The sequence below is a fragment of the Haliotis rufescens genome, unplaced genomic scaffold, assembly GCF_023055435.1.
Source record: "Haliotis rufescens isolate VD_foot unplaced genomic scaffold, xgHalRufe1.0.p SCAF_14, whole genome shotgun sequence".
Taxonomy (NCBI): Eukaryota; Metazoa; Mollusca; class Gastropoda; order Lepetellida; family Haliotidae; genus Haliotis; species Haliotis rufescens.
The window spans coordinates 12752325-12772012 of record NW_025963824.1 but is presented as its reverse complement, the minus strand read 5'-3'; the positions used below and the strand labels follow the sequence as shown (position 1 = coordinate 12772012).

At 43.2% G+C, this 19688-nt stretch overlaps 1 protein-coding gene across 1 annotated transcript in view; it reads left to right on the top strand.

Moving 5' to 3' along the window:
* The window catches only part of LOC125371666, a 107165-nt gene extending 98115 nt beyond the window's left edge, over window positions 1-9050 (top strand). The window contains exon 4 of the mRNA XM_048395421.1: window positions 8427-9050. Coding sequence (XP_048251378.1) covers window positions 8427-9050 — 624 coding nt within the window. The remainder of the gene's footprint in view (window positions 1-8426) is intronic.
* Window positions 9051-19688: the final 10638 nt, after the last annotated feature.

Sequence of the window (19688 nt, the reverse complement as noted above, 5' to 3'; positions counted from 1 at the left end):
TAGAAAGACATGTTCGATGTTACCTCAGAGTAGAAAGACATGTTCGATATTACCTCAGAGTAGAAAGACATGTTCGATGTTACCTCAGAGTAGAAAGACATGTTCGATGTGACCTCAGAGTAGAAAGACATGCTCGATGTTACCTAGAGTAGAAAGACATGTTCGATGTTACCTCAGAGTAGAAAGACATGTTCGATGTGACCTCAGAGTAGAAAGACATGTTCGATGTTACCTCAGAGAAGAAAGACATGTTCGATGTGACCTCAGAGTAGAAAGACATGTTCGATGTTACCTCAGAGAAGAAAGACATGTTCGATGTGACCTCAGAGTAGAAAGACATGTTCGATGTTACCTCAGAGAAGAAAGACATGTTCGATGTTACCTCAGAGTAGAAAGACATGTTCGATGTTACCTCAGAGTAGAAAGACATGTTCGATGTGACCTCAGAGTAGAAGGAGCTTGTTCGATGTTACCTCAGAGTAGAAAGACATGTTCGATGTTACCTCAGAGTAGAAAGACATGTTCGATGTTACCTCAGAGTAGAAAGAACTTCTTCGATGTTACCTCAGAGTAGAAAGACATGTTCGATGTTACCTCAGAGTAGAAAGACATGTTCGATGTTACCTCAGAGTAGAAAGACATGTTCGATGTGACCTCAGAGTAGAAAGACATGTTCGATGTTACCTCAGAGTAGAAAGACATGTTCGATGTTACCTCAGAGAAGAAAGACATGTTCGATGTTACCTCAGAGTAGAAAGAGCTTGTTCGATGTTACCTCAGAGTAGAAAGACATGTTCCATGTGACCTCAGAGTAGAAAGAGCTTGTTCGATGTTACCTCAGAGTAGAAAGACATGTTCGATGTTACCTCAGAGTAGAAAGACATGTTCGATGTGACCTCAGAGTAGAAGGAGCTTGTTCGATGTTACCTCAGAGTAGAAAGACATGTTCGATGTTACCTCAGAGTAGAAAGACATGTTCGATGTTACCTCAGAGTAGAAAGAACTTCTTCGATGTTGCCTCAGAGTAGAAAGACATGTTCGATGTTACCTCAGAGTAGAAAGACATGTTCGATGTTACCTCAGAGTAGAAAGACATGTTCGATGTTACCTCAGAGTAGAAAGAGTATGTTCGATGTTACCTCAGAGTAGAAAGACATGTTCGATGTTACCTCAGAGTAGAAAGACATGTTCGATGTTACCTCAGAGAAGAAAGAGCATGTTCGATGTTACCTCAGAGTAGAAAGACATGTTCGATGTTACCTCAGAGTAGAAAGACATGTTCGATATTACCTCAGAGTAGAAAGACATGTTCGATGTTACCTCAGAGTAGAAAGACATGTTCGATGTGACCTCAGAGTAGAAAGACATGCTCGATGTTACCTAGAGTAGAAAGACATGTTCGATGTTACCTCAGAGTAGAAAGACATGTTCGATGTGACCTCAGAGTAGAAAGACATCTTCGATGTTACCTCAGAGAAGAAAGACATGTTCGATGTGACCTCAGAGTAGAAAGACATGTTCGATGTTACCTCAGAGAAGAAAGACATGTTCGATGTGACCTCAGAGTAGAAAGACATGTTCGATGTTACCTCAGAGAAGAAAGACATGTTCGATGTTACCTCAGAGTAGAAAGACATGTTCGATGTTACCTCAGAGTAGAAAGACATGTTCGATGTGAACTCAGAGTAGAAGGAGCTTGTTCGATGTTACCTCAGAGTAGAAAGACATGTTCGATGTTACCTCAGAGTAGAAAGACATGTTCGATGTTACCTCAGAGTAGAAAGAACTTCTTCGATGTTACCTCAGAGTAGAAAGACATGTTCGATGTTACCTCAGAGTAGAAAGACATGTTCGATGTTACCTCGGAGTAGAAAGACATGTTCGATGTTACCTCAGAGTAGAAAGACATGTTCGATGTTACCTCAGAGTAGAAAGACATGTTCGATGTTACCTCAGAGAAGAAAGAGCATGTTCGATGTTACCTCAGAGTAGAAAGAGCTTGTTCGATGTTACCTCAGAGTAGAAAGACATGTTCCATGTGACCTCAGAGTAGAAAGAGCTTGTTCGATGTTACCTCAGAGTAGAAAGACATGTTCGATGTTACCTCAGAGTAGAAAGACATGTTCGATGTGACCTCAGAGTAGAAGGAGCTTGTTCGATGTTACCTCAGAGTAGAAAGACATGTTCGATGTTACCTCAGAGTAGAAAGACATGTTCGATGTTACCTCAGAGTAGAAAGAACTTCTTCGATGTTGCCTCAGAGTAGAAAGACATGTTCGATGTTACCTCAGAGTAGAAAGACATGTTCGATGTTACCTCAGAGTAGAAAGACATGTTCGATGTTACCTCAGAGTAGAAAGAGTATGTTCGATGTTACCTCAGAGTAGAAAGACATGTTCGATGTTACCTCAGAGTAGAAAGACATGTTCGATGTTACCTCAGAGTAGAAGGAGCTTGTTCGATGTTACCTCAGAGTAGAAAGACATGTTCGATGTTACCTCAGAGTAGAAAGACATGTTCGATGTTACCTCAGAGTAGAAAGAGTATGTTCGATGTTACCTCAGAGTAGAAAGAGCTTGTTCGATGTTACCTCAGAGTAGAAAGAGCTTGTTCGATGTTACCTCATAAGTAGTGAAATGTAGACACCAAGGGTTGGAGTTGCAGGAGTATGGCATGTACGTATCACACCATCATGTCATTGCTTTTTACAATACGAATACGAACATCCGGGGTAGAATAGGTCTTCAGCAACCCATGCTTGCCGTAAAAGGTGACTATGCTGCTCGTAAGAGGCGACTAACGGGATCGGGTGGTCAGGCTCGCTGACTTGGTTGATGCATATCATCGATCCCAATTTCGTCGATCCAAGCTCATGATATTAATCACTGGATTGTCTGGTCCAGAATCGGTTATTTACAGACCGCCGTCATATAGCTAGATATATTGCTGAGTGCGGCGTTAAACAACCATTTGGTAGGCACATTGACATGAAGAATCTATATTTCCTGACGTATGAAACTGACGTATCCGTATACTGCAACCAAGACCAAAAATATGAAAACCAAAATAATACCCTATGCATTGACGTCATCCTCACGTGTTATTTATAGATAATGTTTAGCGCCTTGCTCAGCTGAAGATTTTACCATACCTGTGCCTTACAAAGAAAGCGATAGACCTCAACCCGTGACATTTGCCGGTGTAAGATCGTATAATTATGGTTACAAATATAAATTCAAAATTTAATTAATTTTGAGGGAGACAACGTTGTCACAATCGCATTGCTGTAACTTGAAAGGTCGAGAACAGCGCAGATATCTTTGTTTGTTGCTTCGCTGGCTAACGCCGCTCACAGCATGGTTCAAGACCAGACAATCCAGTGATTGATATCATGAACACAACCGTCGTTTGACCACCCGTTCTATTTAGTCGCCTCTTACAACCAGCAAACGTTGCTTGGGGCCAGTCCTGACCCTGGTGTTGTAGAGATAGTCACTATAATATGTCTTGTCATTCACACACATAATTTCTGACATTAGGTGAGGTGAGGTGAAATTGGGTTTAACGTCGCCTCCAAGATTATTGCACTTATATAGCGACGTGCATGCACGTGTGTGTGTGGCTGCTTGTACTAGTCCGGACTGATGCCGATTTATAGTGCTAGCCCACTGAGATACCATGCCGCAGTTTGACATGAATACCCCACTCAGACACAGTATACTGACTCCGAGCCGACCAGTCTTTGTTTTAGCCCCTTAATGCCGAGCGCCAGACAGGGTAACAACAAGTACCATCTTTTAACGTCTTTTGGTATGACGCGGCCGGGGATCGAACCCCGGACCTTCCGCTCTCCGGGTCTGACATTATATTGATCGTTCAAAATAGATGTATGATATCGGTGGATAATATCACGACGATAATAATTAACTGTTTTAAATCCTGGCTCAACTTCTGAAATCACTGATAGATTTTGCGGCTTCATCACACATACGTTTTTCTGAAGCCAGCCAGTCAATTTGTTTACTCCTTCATCAGGTGAATGAATTGGATGAAGGAGTAAGATTATACTCCGAAAAGTTTAGTTCCTCATAATAAAGAATTTGACATCCATATATTCTCATCCTTATGTGTTTCACTTCTAAATGCATTTCAAAGACTTGAACTCAAACAGCCATTAAGATCGATGTTCACTTTTGATAGCCTTAAAAGGCGACTATGCTTGTCGTAAAAGGCGACTAATGGGATCGGGTGGTCAGGCTCGCTGATTTTGTTGATACATGTCATCGATCCCAACTGCGTTGATCGATGCTCATGATGTCAGTCACTGGATTGTCTGGTCCAGACTCGATAATTTTACAGACCGACGTCATATAGCTGGAAAATTGCTGAGTGCGGCGTTAAACAACAAACAAACAAAAAACAAATTATTCGCTCTGGACTTTCCGGATAGGCTTTGACAACCATACAGAAATGGGGTTGGGCCACTGTGACTTTCAGTACGTCACTACATATTGTCCACAGACACTAGACACTAGACACGAGGCACTAGACAGCACTACAAGACACCATGCTGGGACAATAGCTTTACCGTTTGCGCGGCATGCTGATCCACATTTTGTCTTTTAAGACTTATACCTCCAGCAGCAACTCATCACAAGGATGCAATGGCCAGTCAGACCTTCCCCCTATAGGGCACGTCTGGGACATGATCAGGAGACGTGTACGCCGACGTCAAAGAGGAGTGGACAAGACTCCCTCAAATTGAAATTGGGCGATTGATTCGGACCAAGCCACGCCGAATAAAGGAATGTTTGACAATAATTATCGAACAACCTTCATTTTTTTTTATTGTTATGTAACACCTAGTTCTTCCTTTTTCTTATACATCCATTACCATCGCTCGATACCTTTTATGTATTTCTGTAACCATCTGTAACCACCCTTTTTTTACGAATATCCTCTATTTTTTTAAGAGTTATAGTTTTTTTGTTCCCTTGGGACCTAATAAAGCTTTGATCATTTCGATGTTTCCAGCTTGCTCTTGCTGGTATGGAAATAATCTAGTCTTGGCCAGGCAAACCTGTTGTAAAAAACATGATAGACGTTCCACGCTGTCCTTACCAGCGGTTAGGTTGTCCGTATGTCGGCAGAAAGTACATAAAAGTAAACGCACATTTTCTAGTGGAGGCAGCAAGAGGCTTAATTTGACTTTGGATTTCATCTTCGGATCCTTCACCAAACAATATGGCTATAGGCCAGACTGATATACCTTCAGTGCATGAGCAAAAAGTGAAAAACCATTCCTTTAATCACATGGGTTCGAATCCCGGTTCGCCCCGATTATGTTTCTAGGTTTGTCAGCACCATACCCATGCTCGTGGGTTTCACCGAAGTGGTAAACATCTGAGACCTGCATCACTTCGGGCTTTCCTCCCACATTAAGCTGACACCGTGATATAAGTGGAATAGTGGTAAAAGCGACGTTAAACCCAACTCACTCACTCACTCTCAGAAAAGTAATTTAGATTTCTCTACCCCTCAAAAACAAACTGTACGTATTTCTTAACTGAACATGAATAAATATGTAACTGCTAACTACAATCATAGGTGACACACGTGGCCCAATCATCTCAGGCACCGCTATTCGCTGTGCAGAGTTGCGTCCCTTGGGCACGCCAGAAACCTATGATTGTGGGTTCGAATCCCCGTTATAGTTCTAGGTTAGTCTATGCAACTGATGAAACAGACTTAGAACATGCAAATGGTGACCATGTCACCCACCACGTGCCCATTCACTCACCATCGTAACCATAGCACATCAACGCCATAAAATAACCAGTCTCGATTATCCGCTTCAGCAGATTCCACTGGGTGTTCTAGGCAAAACAGTGGTGAATGGATCGCTGATAATCAATGTTGAAACTTGGTGTTCGTGTAAAGGGTAATTTCCCGCCCTGCTACTAGTCCACGGTACGATTCCGACTACACAAAAAGTATGGCATTGTGTTTATGAAAACCTTTCATTTGTTTGTTTTTTTGTTGTTTAACGCCGCACGCAGCAATATTCCAGCTATATGACGGCGGTCTGTAAATAATCAAGTCGGGACCAGACAAAATCCAGTGATTGACATCATGAGCATCGATCCACGCAATTGGTTTTGGTTTGGTTGTTGTTTTACGCCACACTCAGCAATATTCCAGCTATATGACGGCGGTCTGTAAATATCAACCAAGTCAGCGAGCCTGACCACCCGATCCCGTTAGTCGCCTTTTACGACAAGCATAGTCGCCTGTTACGGCAAGCATGGGTTGCTGAAGACTTATTCTACCCCGGATCTTTACGGGTCGAAAACCTTTCATTTGGTGATGATACCAGGTGTTCGCGAAAAGGTGAACGTATCCTGCCCCACTGGTGGCACCCGTCACAAACACAAACAAAGCCATGCATTTCCATGCACTTACACACGCATGCATTTGCACAATACCTCGCAACGCTTTGAAGGGAAACTAGTTTGGGTTATTATGTCTAATTCTCCATTAAGAGGAGCCTTTTTCGTTCATTTTACGCTGCACATTAGCGTGAGGCAATATAATGTTTAAAAAAAAGATACAAAATGAATAATCAATGAACTTGTCTCGCAGGAAAATAAGACATTGTCCAATTTCAAAGGCAACACTAATGTAGTTTTATATCCCTAGTAACGATAGCATAACGTGTCGAGTAGATAATTGTACAAATGTTCTTGTGGATAAGTGTTCTCTCATTAAAAAAACATACTATGTCGCCTTCACACAAAACACCGACTTAGCAGCATTTACTGGGGGCACTTCAAGGCGAACAACTCTAAGTACTTTCAAAATATTGTTTGAAAGACATTTCTCATAAGTTGAGACCCGTTTGTTTGTTTGTTTGTTGTTTTACGCAACACTCGGCTATTTTCCGGCCAAATAACGGCGGTCTGTACATAGTCTGGACCAGACAATCCAGTGATTGATCGCACGGGCATCGATCAACGCAAATGGGATAGGATGACATGCATCAACCAATTCAGCGAGCCTGAGCACCCGATCCCGTTAGTCTCCTCTTACGACAAGCATAGTCGTCTCTTGCGGCAAGTATGGGTTGCTGAAGACCTATTCTACCCCGGATCTTCACGAGGCGGCGTTATTGATTTTAGAAGTTGACGGATGACAAAGTAGACACAATGTAATAGATACCTGTTTTTTATTCAGGTACGCACTGAAAGAAATCATATACCTTAAAAATCAACTGTTTCACATCAGCTGAGTAGCGCATGTTGTCAGTCAACAACGACGCATGCCATGTGGCACGTGCAGTACGTGTTGTGCTGGTTCCTTTTACCGTTGTACCTCTAATCCAAGCGATATCTCCTGTGGGAGCCAGTTTTGGATGATAAAGGGTATTCATGCGGTGTACAATATTGACATTTAATAGGCTATTACCGATTTTAAGTTATTTTGCAATCTATCGTTTTCATTTGGAGCCAAACTGACTGAAGTCGCCTCGCATGACAAGAAAACGGTGCTTGGGACATCGTCTAACACGGAATCTCAATGGAGCCCTGTGTGTAAGCTGTTAGTTCCTCGTGAGGAGTGTGTCCCAGATATCAGAGTAAATGTGTGCCTCGCTTACCCAATCTGCCACATCGCTTACCCCATCTGCCACATCGCTTACCCCACCTGCCAAATCGCTTACCCCCATCTGCCACATCGCTTACCCCACCTGCCAAATCGCTTACCCCACCTGCCAAATCGCTAACCCCATCTGCCACATCGGTTACCCCATCTGCCAAATCGCTTACCCCATCTTGCCACATCGCTTACCCCATCTGCCAAATCGCTTACCCCATCTGCCACATCGCTTACCCCACCTGCCAAATCGCTTACCCCACCTGCCACATCGCTTACCCAATCTGCCACATAGCCTACCCCATCTGCCACATCGCTTACCCCATCTTGCCACATCGCTTACCCAATCTTGCCACATCGCTCACCCCACCTGCCACATCGCTTACCCCACCTGCCACATAGCTTACCCCCATCTGCCACATCGCTTACCCCACCTGCCAAATCGCTAACCCCATCTTGCCACATCGCTTACCCCATCTGCCAAATCGCTTACCCCCACCTGCCACATCGCCTACCCCGATCTGCCACATCGCTTACCCCCACCTGCCACATCGCCTACCCAATCTGCCACATAGCCTACCACCATCTGCCACATCGCCTACCCCCGTCTGCCACATCGCCTACCCCATCTGCCACATCGCTTACCCCCATCTGCCACATCGCCTACCCCCATCTGCCACATCGCTTACCCCCACCTGCCACATCGCCTACCCAATCTGCCACATCGCCTACCCCCACCTGCCACATCGCCTAACCCCACCTGCCACATCGCTTAGCCCCATCTGCCACATCGCTTACCCCCACCTGCCACATCGCCTACCCCATCTGCCACATCGCTTACCCCCACCTGCCACATCGCCTACCCAATCTGCCAAATCGCCTACCCCCACCTGCCACATCGCCTACCACCATCTGCCACATTGCCTACCCCATCTGTCACATCGCTTAGCCCCATCTGCTACATCGCCTACCCCCATCTGCCACATCGCTTATCCCCACCTGCCACATCGCCTACCCCCATCTGCCACATCGCCTACCCCCGTCTGCCACGTCGCCTACCCAATCTGCCACATCGCTTAGCCCCATCTGCCACATCGCTTACCCCCACCTGCCACATCGCCTACCCCATCTGCCACATCGCTTACCCCCACCTGCCACATCGCCTACCCAATCTGCCACATCTCCTACCCCCACCTACCACATCGCCTACCCCATCTGCCACATCGCTTACTCCCACCTGCCACATCGCCTACCACCATCTGCCACATCGCTTACCCCCACCTGCCACATCGCCTACCCAATCTGCCACATCGCCTACCCCATCTGCCACATCGCTTAGCCCAATCTGCCACATAGCCTACCCCCATCTGCCACATCGCTTACCCCCACCTGCCACATAGCCTACCCCCATCTGCCACATCGCTTACCCCCACCTGCCACATAGCCTACCCCCATCTGCCACATCGCCTACCCCATCTGCCACATCGCCTACCCCCACCTGCCACATCGCTGACCCCCACCTGCCACATCGCCTACCCCCATTTGCCACATCGCTTACCCCAATCTGCCACATCGCCTACCCCCATCTGCCACACCGCCTACCCCCACCTGCCACATCGCCTACCCCCATCTACCACATCGCCTACCCCATCTGCCACATCGCCTACCCCCATCTGCCACATCGCCTACCCCATCTGCCGTTGTCCTCCCATTGGCCTACGCTTTTAGAGGATTAAAGAACTGTTCATTAAACAATGCATCTCTCTCTCTCTCTCTCTCTCTCTGTCTCTCTCTCTCTCTTTCTCTCTCTCTCTCTCTTATGTCTTCTCTATAGTGCTGTATGCATATATATTGAATTTGAATTGTGATTTTTTTCTGTAAATACCAGGGAGAGGGCATTCAAAGTTGGAAGAACTTGTCCCCCAATCCCGTTCACTCCTTGTGAATAAATATGTTTCAATCAATGAAACTGACATGTTATCAGTACGTGAACCTTCACGTGTGTCAAAGTACAACTGTTTGCCCCGTTTAATAAATATACTCATCGACAAAAGAAACGCGAACACCATACATGTTGGTTTAATATATGAAGACGTATTCATATTTAAGAGATAATTAGATTGGTTCGATGCACAAACGAACATACTGTTATGTTGTGTGAACCGACGCTAATGAACACATCACATGTGACGTCATAGACTCGACATGCACCATTTGTCTCGTGCAGGATTTGAGTGTAAAGTTTGGAAATGCAAAAGAAATCTTAAGCAAGTGGATTCTACCCACCATCAAGGTCTAAGACTATGTCTTGGATCCTTCAGAAATTCGCCTATTGACAGTCTGACATTGAGCTGAGGAACCATTTCTTAAACAACGCCGAATAATATCATCTCTACAATTCATACCATATATTCCAATGAGTCAAATCGAGCTTACAACTGCGTTTTTAATCATCTTTATGAAGATCTTAACAATCTTCTTTTATTCCACCTCTAGGATAAGACCATTCATCTCTGCGGCAAATATTGACCTTGAAAATATATCTCCTTTCCGCCTCCTTTCTTCTCCTTGCAGTTGATAAAGTCACAGGTGGATCTTACCTTATCTGAACTAAAGAAATCTGAGACAAATCAACTACAATATCAACGAGAACATAATCAGTTAAGAACGAACATGATACTTACAAATCTGTATTTATAGCTGGATCCAAGGATGGTGACAGGGTATATCAGGTTTGTGGAGAGCATTATTTATGTAAAGCTTGTCAACAACCATGTTGACCTTTTTCCCCCAGGCATAGCTTCTCTGAGCACGTCTCTCCTGCAGGCGGCTATCTCTTCTGGGAACTGTAATCCCTTTCAACTCTTTCCACAACGTTTGACAGCGTCCCTCTCACGAGTGTATATACACTTAGCGATGATAGGGCGGGGTCACTGATCCTCACCCCTCGGGGTTGTTGCTTGTTCTTTCCTATTTTCTGTACAGATGTAAAGTGTAATTTATAACTTTCAAATTTCAGTTCATCCTGAATGAACCTTCTGAGCAGATTTTCAGTTTCTTCCCAAATTTCACCATCCCTGTCTAGTCGCTTAGGCCTTTGATGTTTGTAAATATAAGACTGTCTCTCGTAGAGCGAGCTCTTTGGTCAATTAGTATTTCTCTCAGTTCCAATGTTTCTTCTTTAATGGCTTTCAACTCACCCATCATTTGTTTCTTGGATTGCAGGCCTCCTTCCATTGTTTTCATACCGTTTTCCCACTCGCCCAAACTGTTACTGATAAATCATTGGCTTCAGGTGCAATAACGCTATCTTTTAAATCATCTACTGACTTGACTTTCAGTTCCTGATTCGAAATGCTGACTTATAATGTCACCTTTTCTAAGACCCGTGAAGATTCCGGGGTAGAATAGGTCTTCAGCAACCCGTGCTTGCCGTAAAAGGTGACTATGCTTGTCGTAAAAAGGCGACTAACGGGATCGGGTGGTCATGCTCGCTGACTTGGTTGATGCATGTCATCGATCCCAATTGCGTGGATCGATTCATTATATTAATCACTGGATTGTCTGGTCCAGACTCGATTATTTGCACACCGCCGTCATATAGCTGGAATATTGCTGAGTGAGGCGTTAAACAACAAACCAAACCAACCAACCTTTTTAAAGTGATGACGAAATCCTGCTGGTATATCGTGCATGAAGCTGAGACGCTGTAAGTCCCAATGATCGATCCCCAGCGAGGTGGCCTACCTTTAGTTGTGGGTGGTTGTAAATCATAATGTTATGATAAAATATGTTTGACAAGTTTGTTTTTAATTATAACTCTGTATTCATGGCTCAATTGTGTATATAACAACTTGTTCACGTGGCTGTATGGCTGAAATAATGGCGATGTGACATCACATTTTGCCTCACATGTTATCGAATCAAGTTTTGTCAGTCTTTTGTCGATTGAGTTAAGTCGCGTTGGGATAACCGTCGTTGCATCCTGGCAAGTTGTAGAAGCTGGGGACTAATGTATTGTTAGCATTGCTCTTGGAAATGAGTCTGTATTATATTCTGGTATAAGGGGTTAGGTGGAAACACAGTATTAAAAGACTCACGAACTAAACTTCCCGTGATTTCCACGTGTGTCGGCTTGTTACTCGTAGGAATGTCACCTATATTCAAATCACAAGAGTCATTTCAGCTTGTCGTAAGAGGCGACAACGGGATCGGGTGGTCAGGCTCGCTGACTTCGTTGTTGTATGTCATTGATCCTAACTGCGTGGATCCATGCTCATGACATCAATCACTGGATTGTCTGGTTTATTGACTCTATGATTTACAGACCGCCATCATATAGCTGGAATATCACTGAGTGCGGCGTTAAACAACAAACAAACAAATATGTACTTGCTGAGGGTCACACTCACCTTACAACTTTAATTTGCGAAATAATCCTAAAACTTTAAGAAACCAAAAGCTTGTGCCAAGGTTCCTTCAGATAAGAAGGGTTCAAATTTCAAATCGTCGTATCTGCTCCGATGGATACGATACGCTGACTATAATTTAGAGATCGAGTTTTAGCACTCAGCGAAACCTAATCATGCGAACTAAAGTGAATCTAACAGGTAATTGGAAATAAACCAACCGCTATACGTTGGCGTGTCACATATGACGTTACATCATGATACACTATCAAGAATACGAAGGATTCTTTCGAGTTCCGCATTCTTGTTTTTCTTGATATTATTTCTTAATGTAAATATCTGGTTATTGAGTATTTGGAAGAATAAGATAGTATCTGTCCCGGATGAATGAATACCAAAGACTCGAACCATTCTACACTCCAGCAGAGAACCCTGGTTTGAATTAGTTCTTTGCAATTAATGCTTGAAATACTATCACGGAGCTGTGCTCAAATAATCAGGGGTGTCATTAAATAAGAATAAACTAATAATGAAAACGTGGTAAAAGGTTCACAGGTTTATTGATAACGGCTAATTGTACTGGTAGATGACTGTAGAGGATGAGATAAACACAGTCAGCGCAAACAAGGATCACTGATTAATTACATCAGCGCAACTTGACTAAGCAATTGTATTACAGTAATAAAATGAGTAGCTACAACATCACTTTCACAAGATATAGACCTGATCCGTAGACAGTCAATTACGTCGGATGCGATCAATTGACACCTGGGTCAATTAACTCAACACTCTACTGAGCTAATAACCTCGGCTATAACGGAAAATAAACACCGAGGGCCTATCCGTAAAAATAAGTCACTTGGACTATAAAAATAGACGATTATGTCTGAATATAAACAAGGCATAATCGAATATAGTTTCAGTCACTTTAAAGGAACAAGGAAATGCTAAAATTCCAAGGGGAAGGTTGGATATCCACGGATTACTAGAAAAACGGAGTATTGGAAACGCAAGTTACTTAGTACCTAGACAATCACGGGAAGGTTGGTTATCCACGGATTACTAGAAAAACGGAGTATTGGAAACACAAGTTACTTAGTACCTAGACAATCACGGGAAGGTTGGTTATCCACGGATTACTAGAAAAACGGAGTATTGGAAACACAAGTTACTAAGTACCTAGACAATCACGGGAAGGTTGGATATCCACGGATTACTAGAAAAACGGAGTATTGGAAACGCAAGTTACTAAGTACCTAGACAATCACGGGAAGGTTGGATATCCACGGATTACTAGAAAAACGGAGTATTGGAAACGCAAGTTACTTAGTACCTAGACAATCACGGGAAGGTTGGTTATCCACGGATTACTAGAAAAACGGAGTATTGGAAACACAAGTTATTAAGTACCTAGACAATCACGGGAAGGTTGGTTATCCACGGATTACTAGAAAAACGGAGTATTGGAAACAAAAGTTACTAAGTACCTAGACAATCACGGGAAGGTTGGTTATCCACGGATTACTAGAAAAACGGAGTATTGGAAACGCAAGTTACTTAGTACCTAGACAATCACGGGAAGGTTGGTTATCCACGGATTACTAGAAAAACGGAGTATTGGAAACACAAGTTATTAAGTACCTAGACAATCACGGGAAGGTTGGTTATCCACGGATTACTAGAAAAACGGAGTATTGGAAACAAAAGTTACTAAGTACCTAGACAATCACGGGAAGGTTGGTTATCCACGGATTACTAGAAAAACGGAGTATTGGAAACACAAGTTATTAAGTACCTAGACAATCACGGGAAGGTTGGTTATCCACGGATTACTAGAAAAACGGAGTATTGGAAACAAAAGTTACTAAGTACCTAGACAATCACGGGAAGGTTGGTTATCCACGGATTACTAGAAAAACGGAGTATTGGAAACGCAAGTTACTTAGTACCTAGACAATCACGGGAAGGTTGGTTATCCACGGATTACTAGAAAAACGGAGTATTGGAAACACAAGTTATTTAGTACCTAGACAATCACGGGAAGGTTGGTTATCCACGGATTACTAGAAAAACGGAGTATTGGAAACAAAAGTTACTAAGTACCTAGACAATCACGGGAAGGTTGGTTATCCACAGATTACTAGAAAAACGGAGTATTGGAAACACAAGTTATTAAGTACCTAGACAATCACGGGAAGGTTGGTTATCCACGGATTACAAGAAAAACGGAGTATTGAAACACAAGTCACTAAGTACCTAGACAATCACGGGAAGGTTGGTTATCCACGGATTACAAGAAAAACGGAGTATTGGAAACACAAGTCACTTAGTACCTAGACAATCACGGGAAGGTTGGTTATCCACGGATTACTAGAAAAACGGAGAACTGGAAACACAAGTCACTATTTACCTAGACAATCACGGGAAGGTTGGTTATCCACGGATTACTAGAAAAACGGAGTATTGGAAACGCAAGTTACTTAGTACCTAGACAATCACGGGAAGGTTGGTTGTCCACGGATTACTAGAAAAACGGAGTATTGGAAACACAAGTTACTAAGTACCTAGACAATCACGGGAAGGTTGGTTATCCACGGATTACTAGAAAAACGGAGTATTGGAAACACAAGTTACTAAGTACCTAGACAATCACGGGAAGATTGGTTATCCACGGATTACAAGAAAAACGGAGTATTGGAAACACAAGTCACTATTTACCTAGACAATCACGGGAAGGTTGGTTATCCACGGATTACTAGAAAAACGGAGTATTGGAAACACAAGTTATTAAGTACCTAGACAATCACGGGAAGGTTGGTTATCCACGGATTACAAGAAAAACGGAGTATTGGAAACACAAGTCACTTAGTACCTAGACAATCACGGGAAGGTTGGTTATCCACGGATTACAAGAAAAACGGAGTATTGGAAACACAAGTCACTAAGTACCTAGACAATCACGGGAAGGTTGGTTATCCACGGATTACTAGAAAAACGGAGTATTGGAAACACAAGTTACTAAGTACCTAGACAATCACGGGAAGGTTGGTTATCCACGGATTACAAGAAAAACGGAGTATTGGAAACACAAGTCACTAAGTACCTAGACAATCACGGCAAGGTTGGTTATCCACGGATTACAAGAAAAACGGAGTATTGGAAACACAAGTCACTAAGTACCTAGACAATCACGGGAAGGTTGGTTATCCACGGAAAGCCAGCAAGACAGAGTATGTATTACAAACCCTAGTAACTAAGTTTGGTTCAGTACAACAGACTAAGTCAGAATCCAGATCCGAATTATGTCCCGATAACCACTTGCTAACGAAACCTTAGTAGCGAGACAATCGTGAACGATGTAACGGAACCTGGAGGGTGAAGGCACAAGGTCTAGAAGGACTTTAGATATACAGCGCGCAATCTCTTCGGGAATACAACTGACTAGGGCGCCAAACCAGCGTGCGTTTTGACACACGGGGAAAACACTGACATCAAACTAACTGCTATATCCATACTGAGGACGTAAGTACCAAAATAAAGCGCAGAACATAAACTATCCAACTGATAATGGCATACAACAAGCTCTGTACAATTATTGAGGAGGAACAAGTTTCATAAATACAGTAAACTACGGTTATAACGAACTCGAGGGGACCAATAATTTTAGTTCGTAATAACCGTAGTTCGTTAAAAGCATACATACATCATATATACAACAAATGGTCGGGACTAAAAATAAGTTCGTTATATCCGTCAGTTCGTTATAAGCGTGTTCGTCATAAACGTAGTTTACTGTACATCCTAAATTTGTAAATGTACATGTAAATTGCAAATCATAATTACATAAACATTTTCAATACAAGAATAAAGCAGCGAACATATAAGAGATGGCATACATCCAGTCTATACATGGTTTGAGACTGTCATTAGATCACAAGAGAATGAAATAGTCGGGACACCAAATCTCATAAACAAAATATTCTGACACAGTATCACGACGACCGACGGATTTTGCCGAGCGGTGCCGGAAATAAAGCCGGGGAACAGAGCGGCACAAGAACGTGACATAAGCAAATTTGATTGACGGTGACAATTCGAGGCGACCGACTGGATTGGTTGTCAGGCTCGATGAATTGGTTGATTGCGTGCTATCGTTAATCGTGGATCGTTGCTCGCAATACCAATCAATATATTGTCTTGTCCAAACTTAATTGTATACAGGCGATCATCACATACTTGGAATATTGCCGAGTGCAGCGTTAAGTCATAGCAAGTTTACTTCAAGTTGTTCCACACTGCTGTGTCTGCACACATACGTATATGTCACAGTCAATGTCTATAATCCGCCGATATGGATATTGACTAATCCACTCAGGCAATGTACATGTTGACTGCAATTGTCAGTCAACACACATATTGCCTGAAAAAGACAGATTGAATTAATTAGATTCCTTAAGTTAATCGCATCATTTGAATTTGGATCTACCTTCAATTTTTGCTATATATGTATGTTAGGAATACAAATTGTATTATGCGAGCCCTTGGTAACAAAAATTTATCCCCTACACACACACCCACGCGCGCACACACACACACGCACGCACACCCACACACACACACACACACACACACACACACACACACACACACACACACACACACACACACACACACACACACACACATTTAACATATGGTATCTATGATTCGGAAACACACGAGGATACTAATCTACTAATCTCTTTGTCTTGTGTCATTCCAAAAATAATGGATGTTTAAAACGTAATGTTACTCAATGCTGTAGCTTCAGAAACCGCGCTTGATTACAATTGTTGAGTGAACCGCCCAATTTATAACACAATGACTTCATTCGTCATCACTCGCCCCTTTCCGTAACCTGCAAGAAGACTCGGCCCCTATCGATGAATGTTATGTGCGAACATACGACAAACCAATCAGACTGCGCGTATGACTTCAAGTACTTCAGTCAAAAAATCCTTCAGGAATAATTTATGACTTGCTTCTAACAATATACCCAACTTAAGGTTAAATGCGTTCAGACGTGCTGTATATTACCGTAAGTCCCGTTGTGTTTTAGGTAGCATGGGGAAATATATACGTGAATCATTACGCAACGAGTTGACAATTCTTTCAGCTATGCCCGTTTTCGCTTAGACGGACATCAGTTGCAGAAAATGGCCATAAGAGCGGCACGAGTGGTTAATCGGCTTGTCCCGGAGTTGGTCGCGGATGACAATGGCTTGCAGCCATGTTTGGCACCATAGTTTGGTTACACATTTGTGAAGCTCTATCGAAGCGTATTAGGAACGTTGGTCAATAGTTTAATGAGAAAAAAGGCGGTGCATTGATGTATAGAGCCACAGGCGATCTCATTTCATTATACAACGGATCGGAAATTAAGTTTAAGGCATTGGTTTTCCCATCAATAACACGGTGGAAATGGAGGTGAAATGGGGTTTAACGTCGTGTTCAAGATCATAACATTTTTATAGCGACGTGCATGCACGTGTGTGTGTGTGTGTGTGTGCGTGTGTGTGTGTGCGTGCGTGTGTGCGTGTGTGTGTATGTGTGGCTGCTTGTAATAGTTCGTAATAATGGCGATTTTTATAGTGCTAGCCAACTAAGATACAATGCCACAGTTTAACATGAATACCCCATGAATATTTGTCTGACTCCGAGCCGACTAGTCCTTGTTTTAGCCCATTTATGCCGAGCGCCAGACAGGGTAACAACAAATACCATATTTTAACGTCTTTTGGTATGACGCGGCAGGGGATCAAACACCGGACCTTCCACTCTCCGGGCGGACGCTCTACCACTAGACCACGGAGGCGGTCCCATCAATAACACAAGTCTTTATATGATAAATTACTGTGTTACAAACAGACTGATTTAACCTCTGCTTCTTCTTGGACAACATAACGACTACGGAGGTAGGGGCGTAGGGGCGTTGGGGCGTAGGGGCGTAGGGGCGTAGAGGCGTGGGGGCGTGGTGGCGTTGGGGCGTAGGAGCGTAGGGGCATAGGAGCGTTGGGGCGTAGGAGCGTGGGGGCGTAGGAGCGTTGGGGCGTAGGGGCGTAGGGGCGTAGGAGCGTGGGGGCATAGGAGCGTTTGGGCGTAGGAGCGTAGGGGCGTAGGAGCGTGGGGGCGTAGGAGCGTGGGGGCGTAGGAGCGTGGGGGCGTAGGAGCGTGGGGGCGTAGGGGGCGTAGGAGCGTAGGGGCGTGGGGGCGTGGGGGCGTAAGCACACTGTGTCACATAAGTGTAGGGTCAGTGTTTCGTCAGGTCCGTCGCCTACTCTAGCTAATATTAGTTGTAGGATAATATAATTCATTAGTCTAAAACATATAAGTTCACTGTCAATAGTAGGCCCTACGGAGATGAGTAATTCCGTATACAGACAGGCATGATGTCCCTCACTGAGTACCTGTGCTGTACTCGCCAAGCTAAGAGGAATTACTGATCTGTCTCAAGGCAAATGGACTTACAAGATTTGTTCATGTCACCTCTAATTCTAGCTCTGTACATGGATATGAGACCGTCTACAGTTGAGGAAATGACAATGTTTGCTCCTCTACAGTAAATGACCATGAATTCATTGACCTTCTCTTGGATTGGTTACGTGTCCATGAATGACGTCAAATATTAGGCGTAACATTGTGGAGTGTTTGTTTTGTTTGTTTGTTTTGTTTGTTTGTTTGCACTCAGCAATATTACAGCTATATGACGGCGGTCTCTAAATAATCGAGTCTGGACCAGACATTCCAGCGATTGACATCGTGCGCATCGATCCACGCAATTGGGATCGATGATATGCATCAAACACGTCAGCGAGCCTGACCACCCGATCCCATTAGCCGCCTCTTACGACAAGTATTGTCGCCTTTTACGGCAAGCATGGGTTGCTGAAGACCTATTCTACCCCGGATCTTCACTAGTCTGTCATTATGCATATAAATTGGTTATTAATATATATCAACCATATCATGGTTGATTCTACTTCCAGAATCTTGAGTGTACCGTTAATTGCTTCATCTGACCAATCAGCATTAGGAGACATGAATGTGGACATATCTTAAAGTTAATACAGAGCATAATTCAGTGAAGCTCGCATAGAGCATTTTGACTGAGTTTTGGAGATATTTGAACATTCAAAAATAATTGAGAATGTGTGCACAATGTACTGAAAGGCAATTTAGGATGAATAGAATTTCGGTTCAGTTTTCGAATAATTTAGGTAAAATGAGTAATCGACAGTTTTTTTCATAAAATCTTACTTTAAAGTTTTTTATGTCCTCTGTTTACAATATCTGAAAGCTAGCCATGTCAATGTTTATACACCATGCGATGGTGCTTAGGAACTCATGTGTTAACAACTACTGACAATGGACTGTAGACCTGTAGACGATCGGTCCTTCACTCACTCACTCACTCACTCACCCACTCACTCACTCACTCACGCACTCACCCACCCACCCACCCACCTAGCGAGTTGATATACACACTTCAAAAAAAAAGAAACGCATAGTTAAAAAATAAGGATATTTATTAAGCGGATGTAAAAGTTTCTACACAGAATATGCTTGAACACAAATCAAATTAAAATAGAC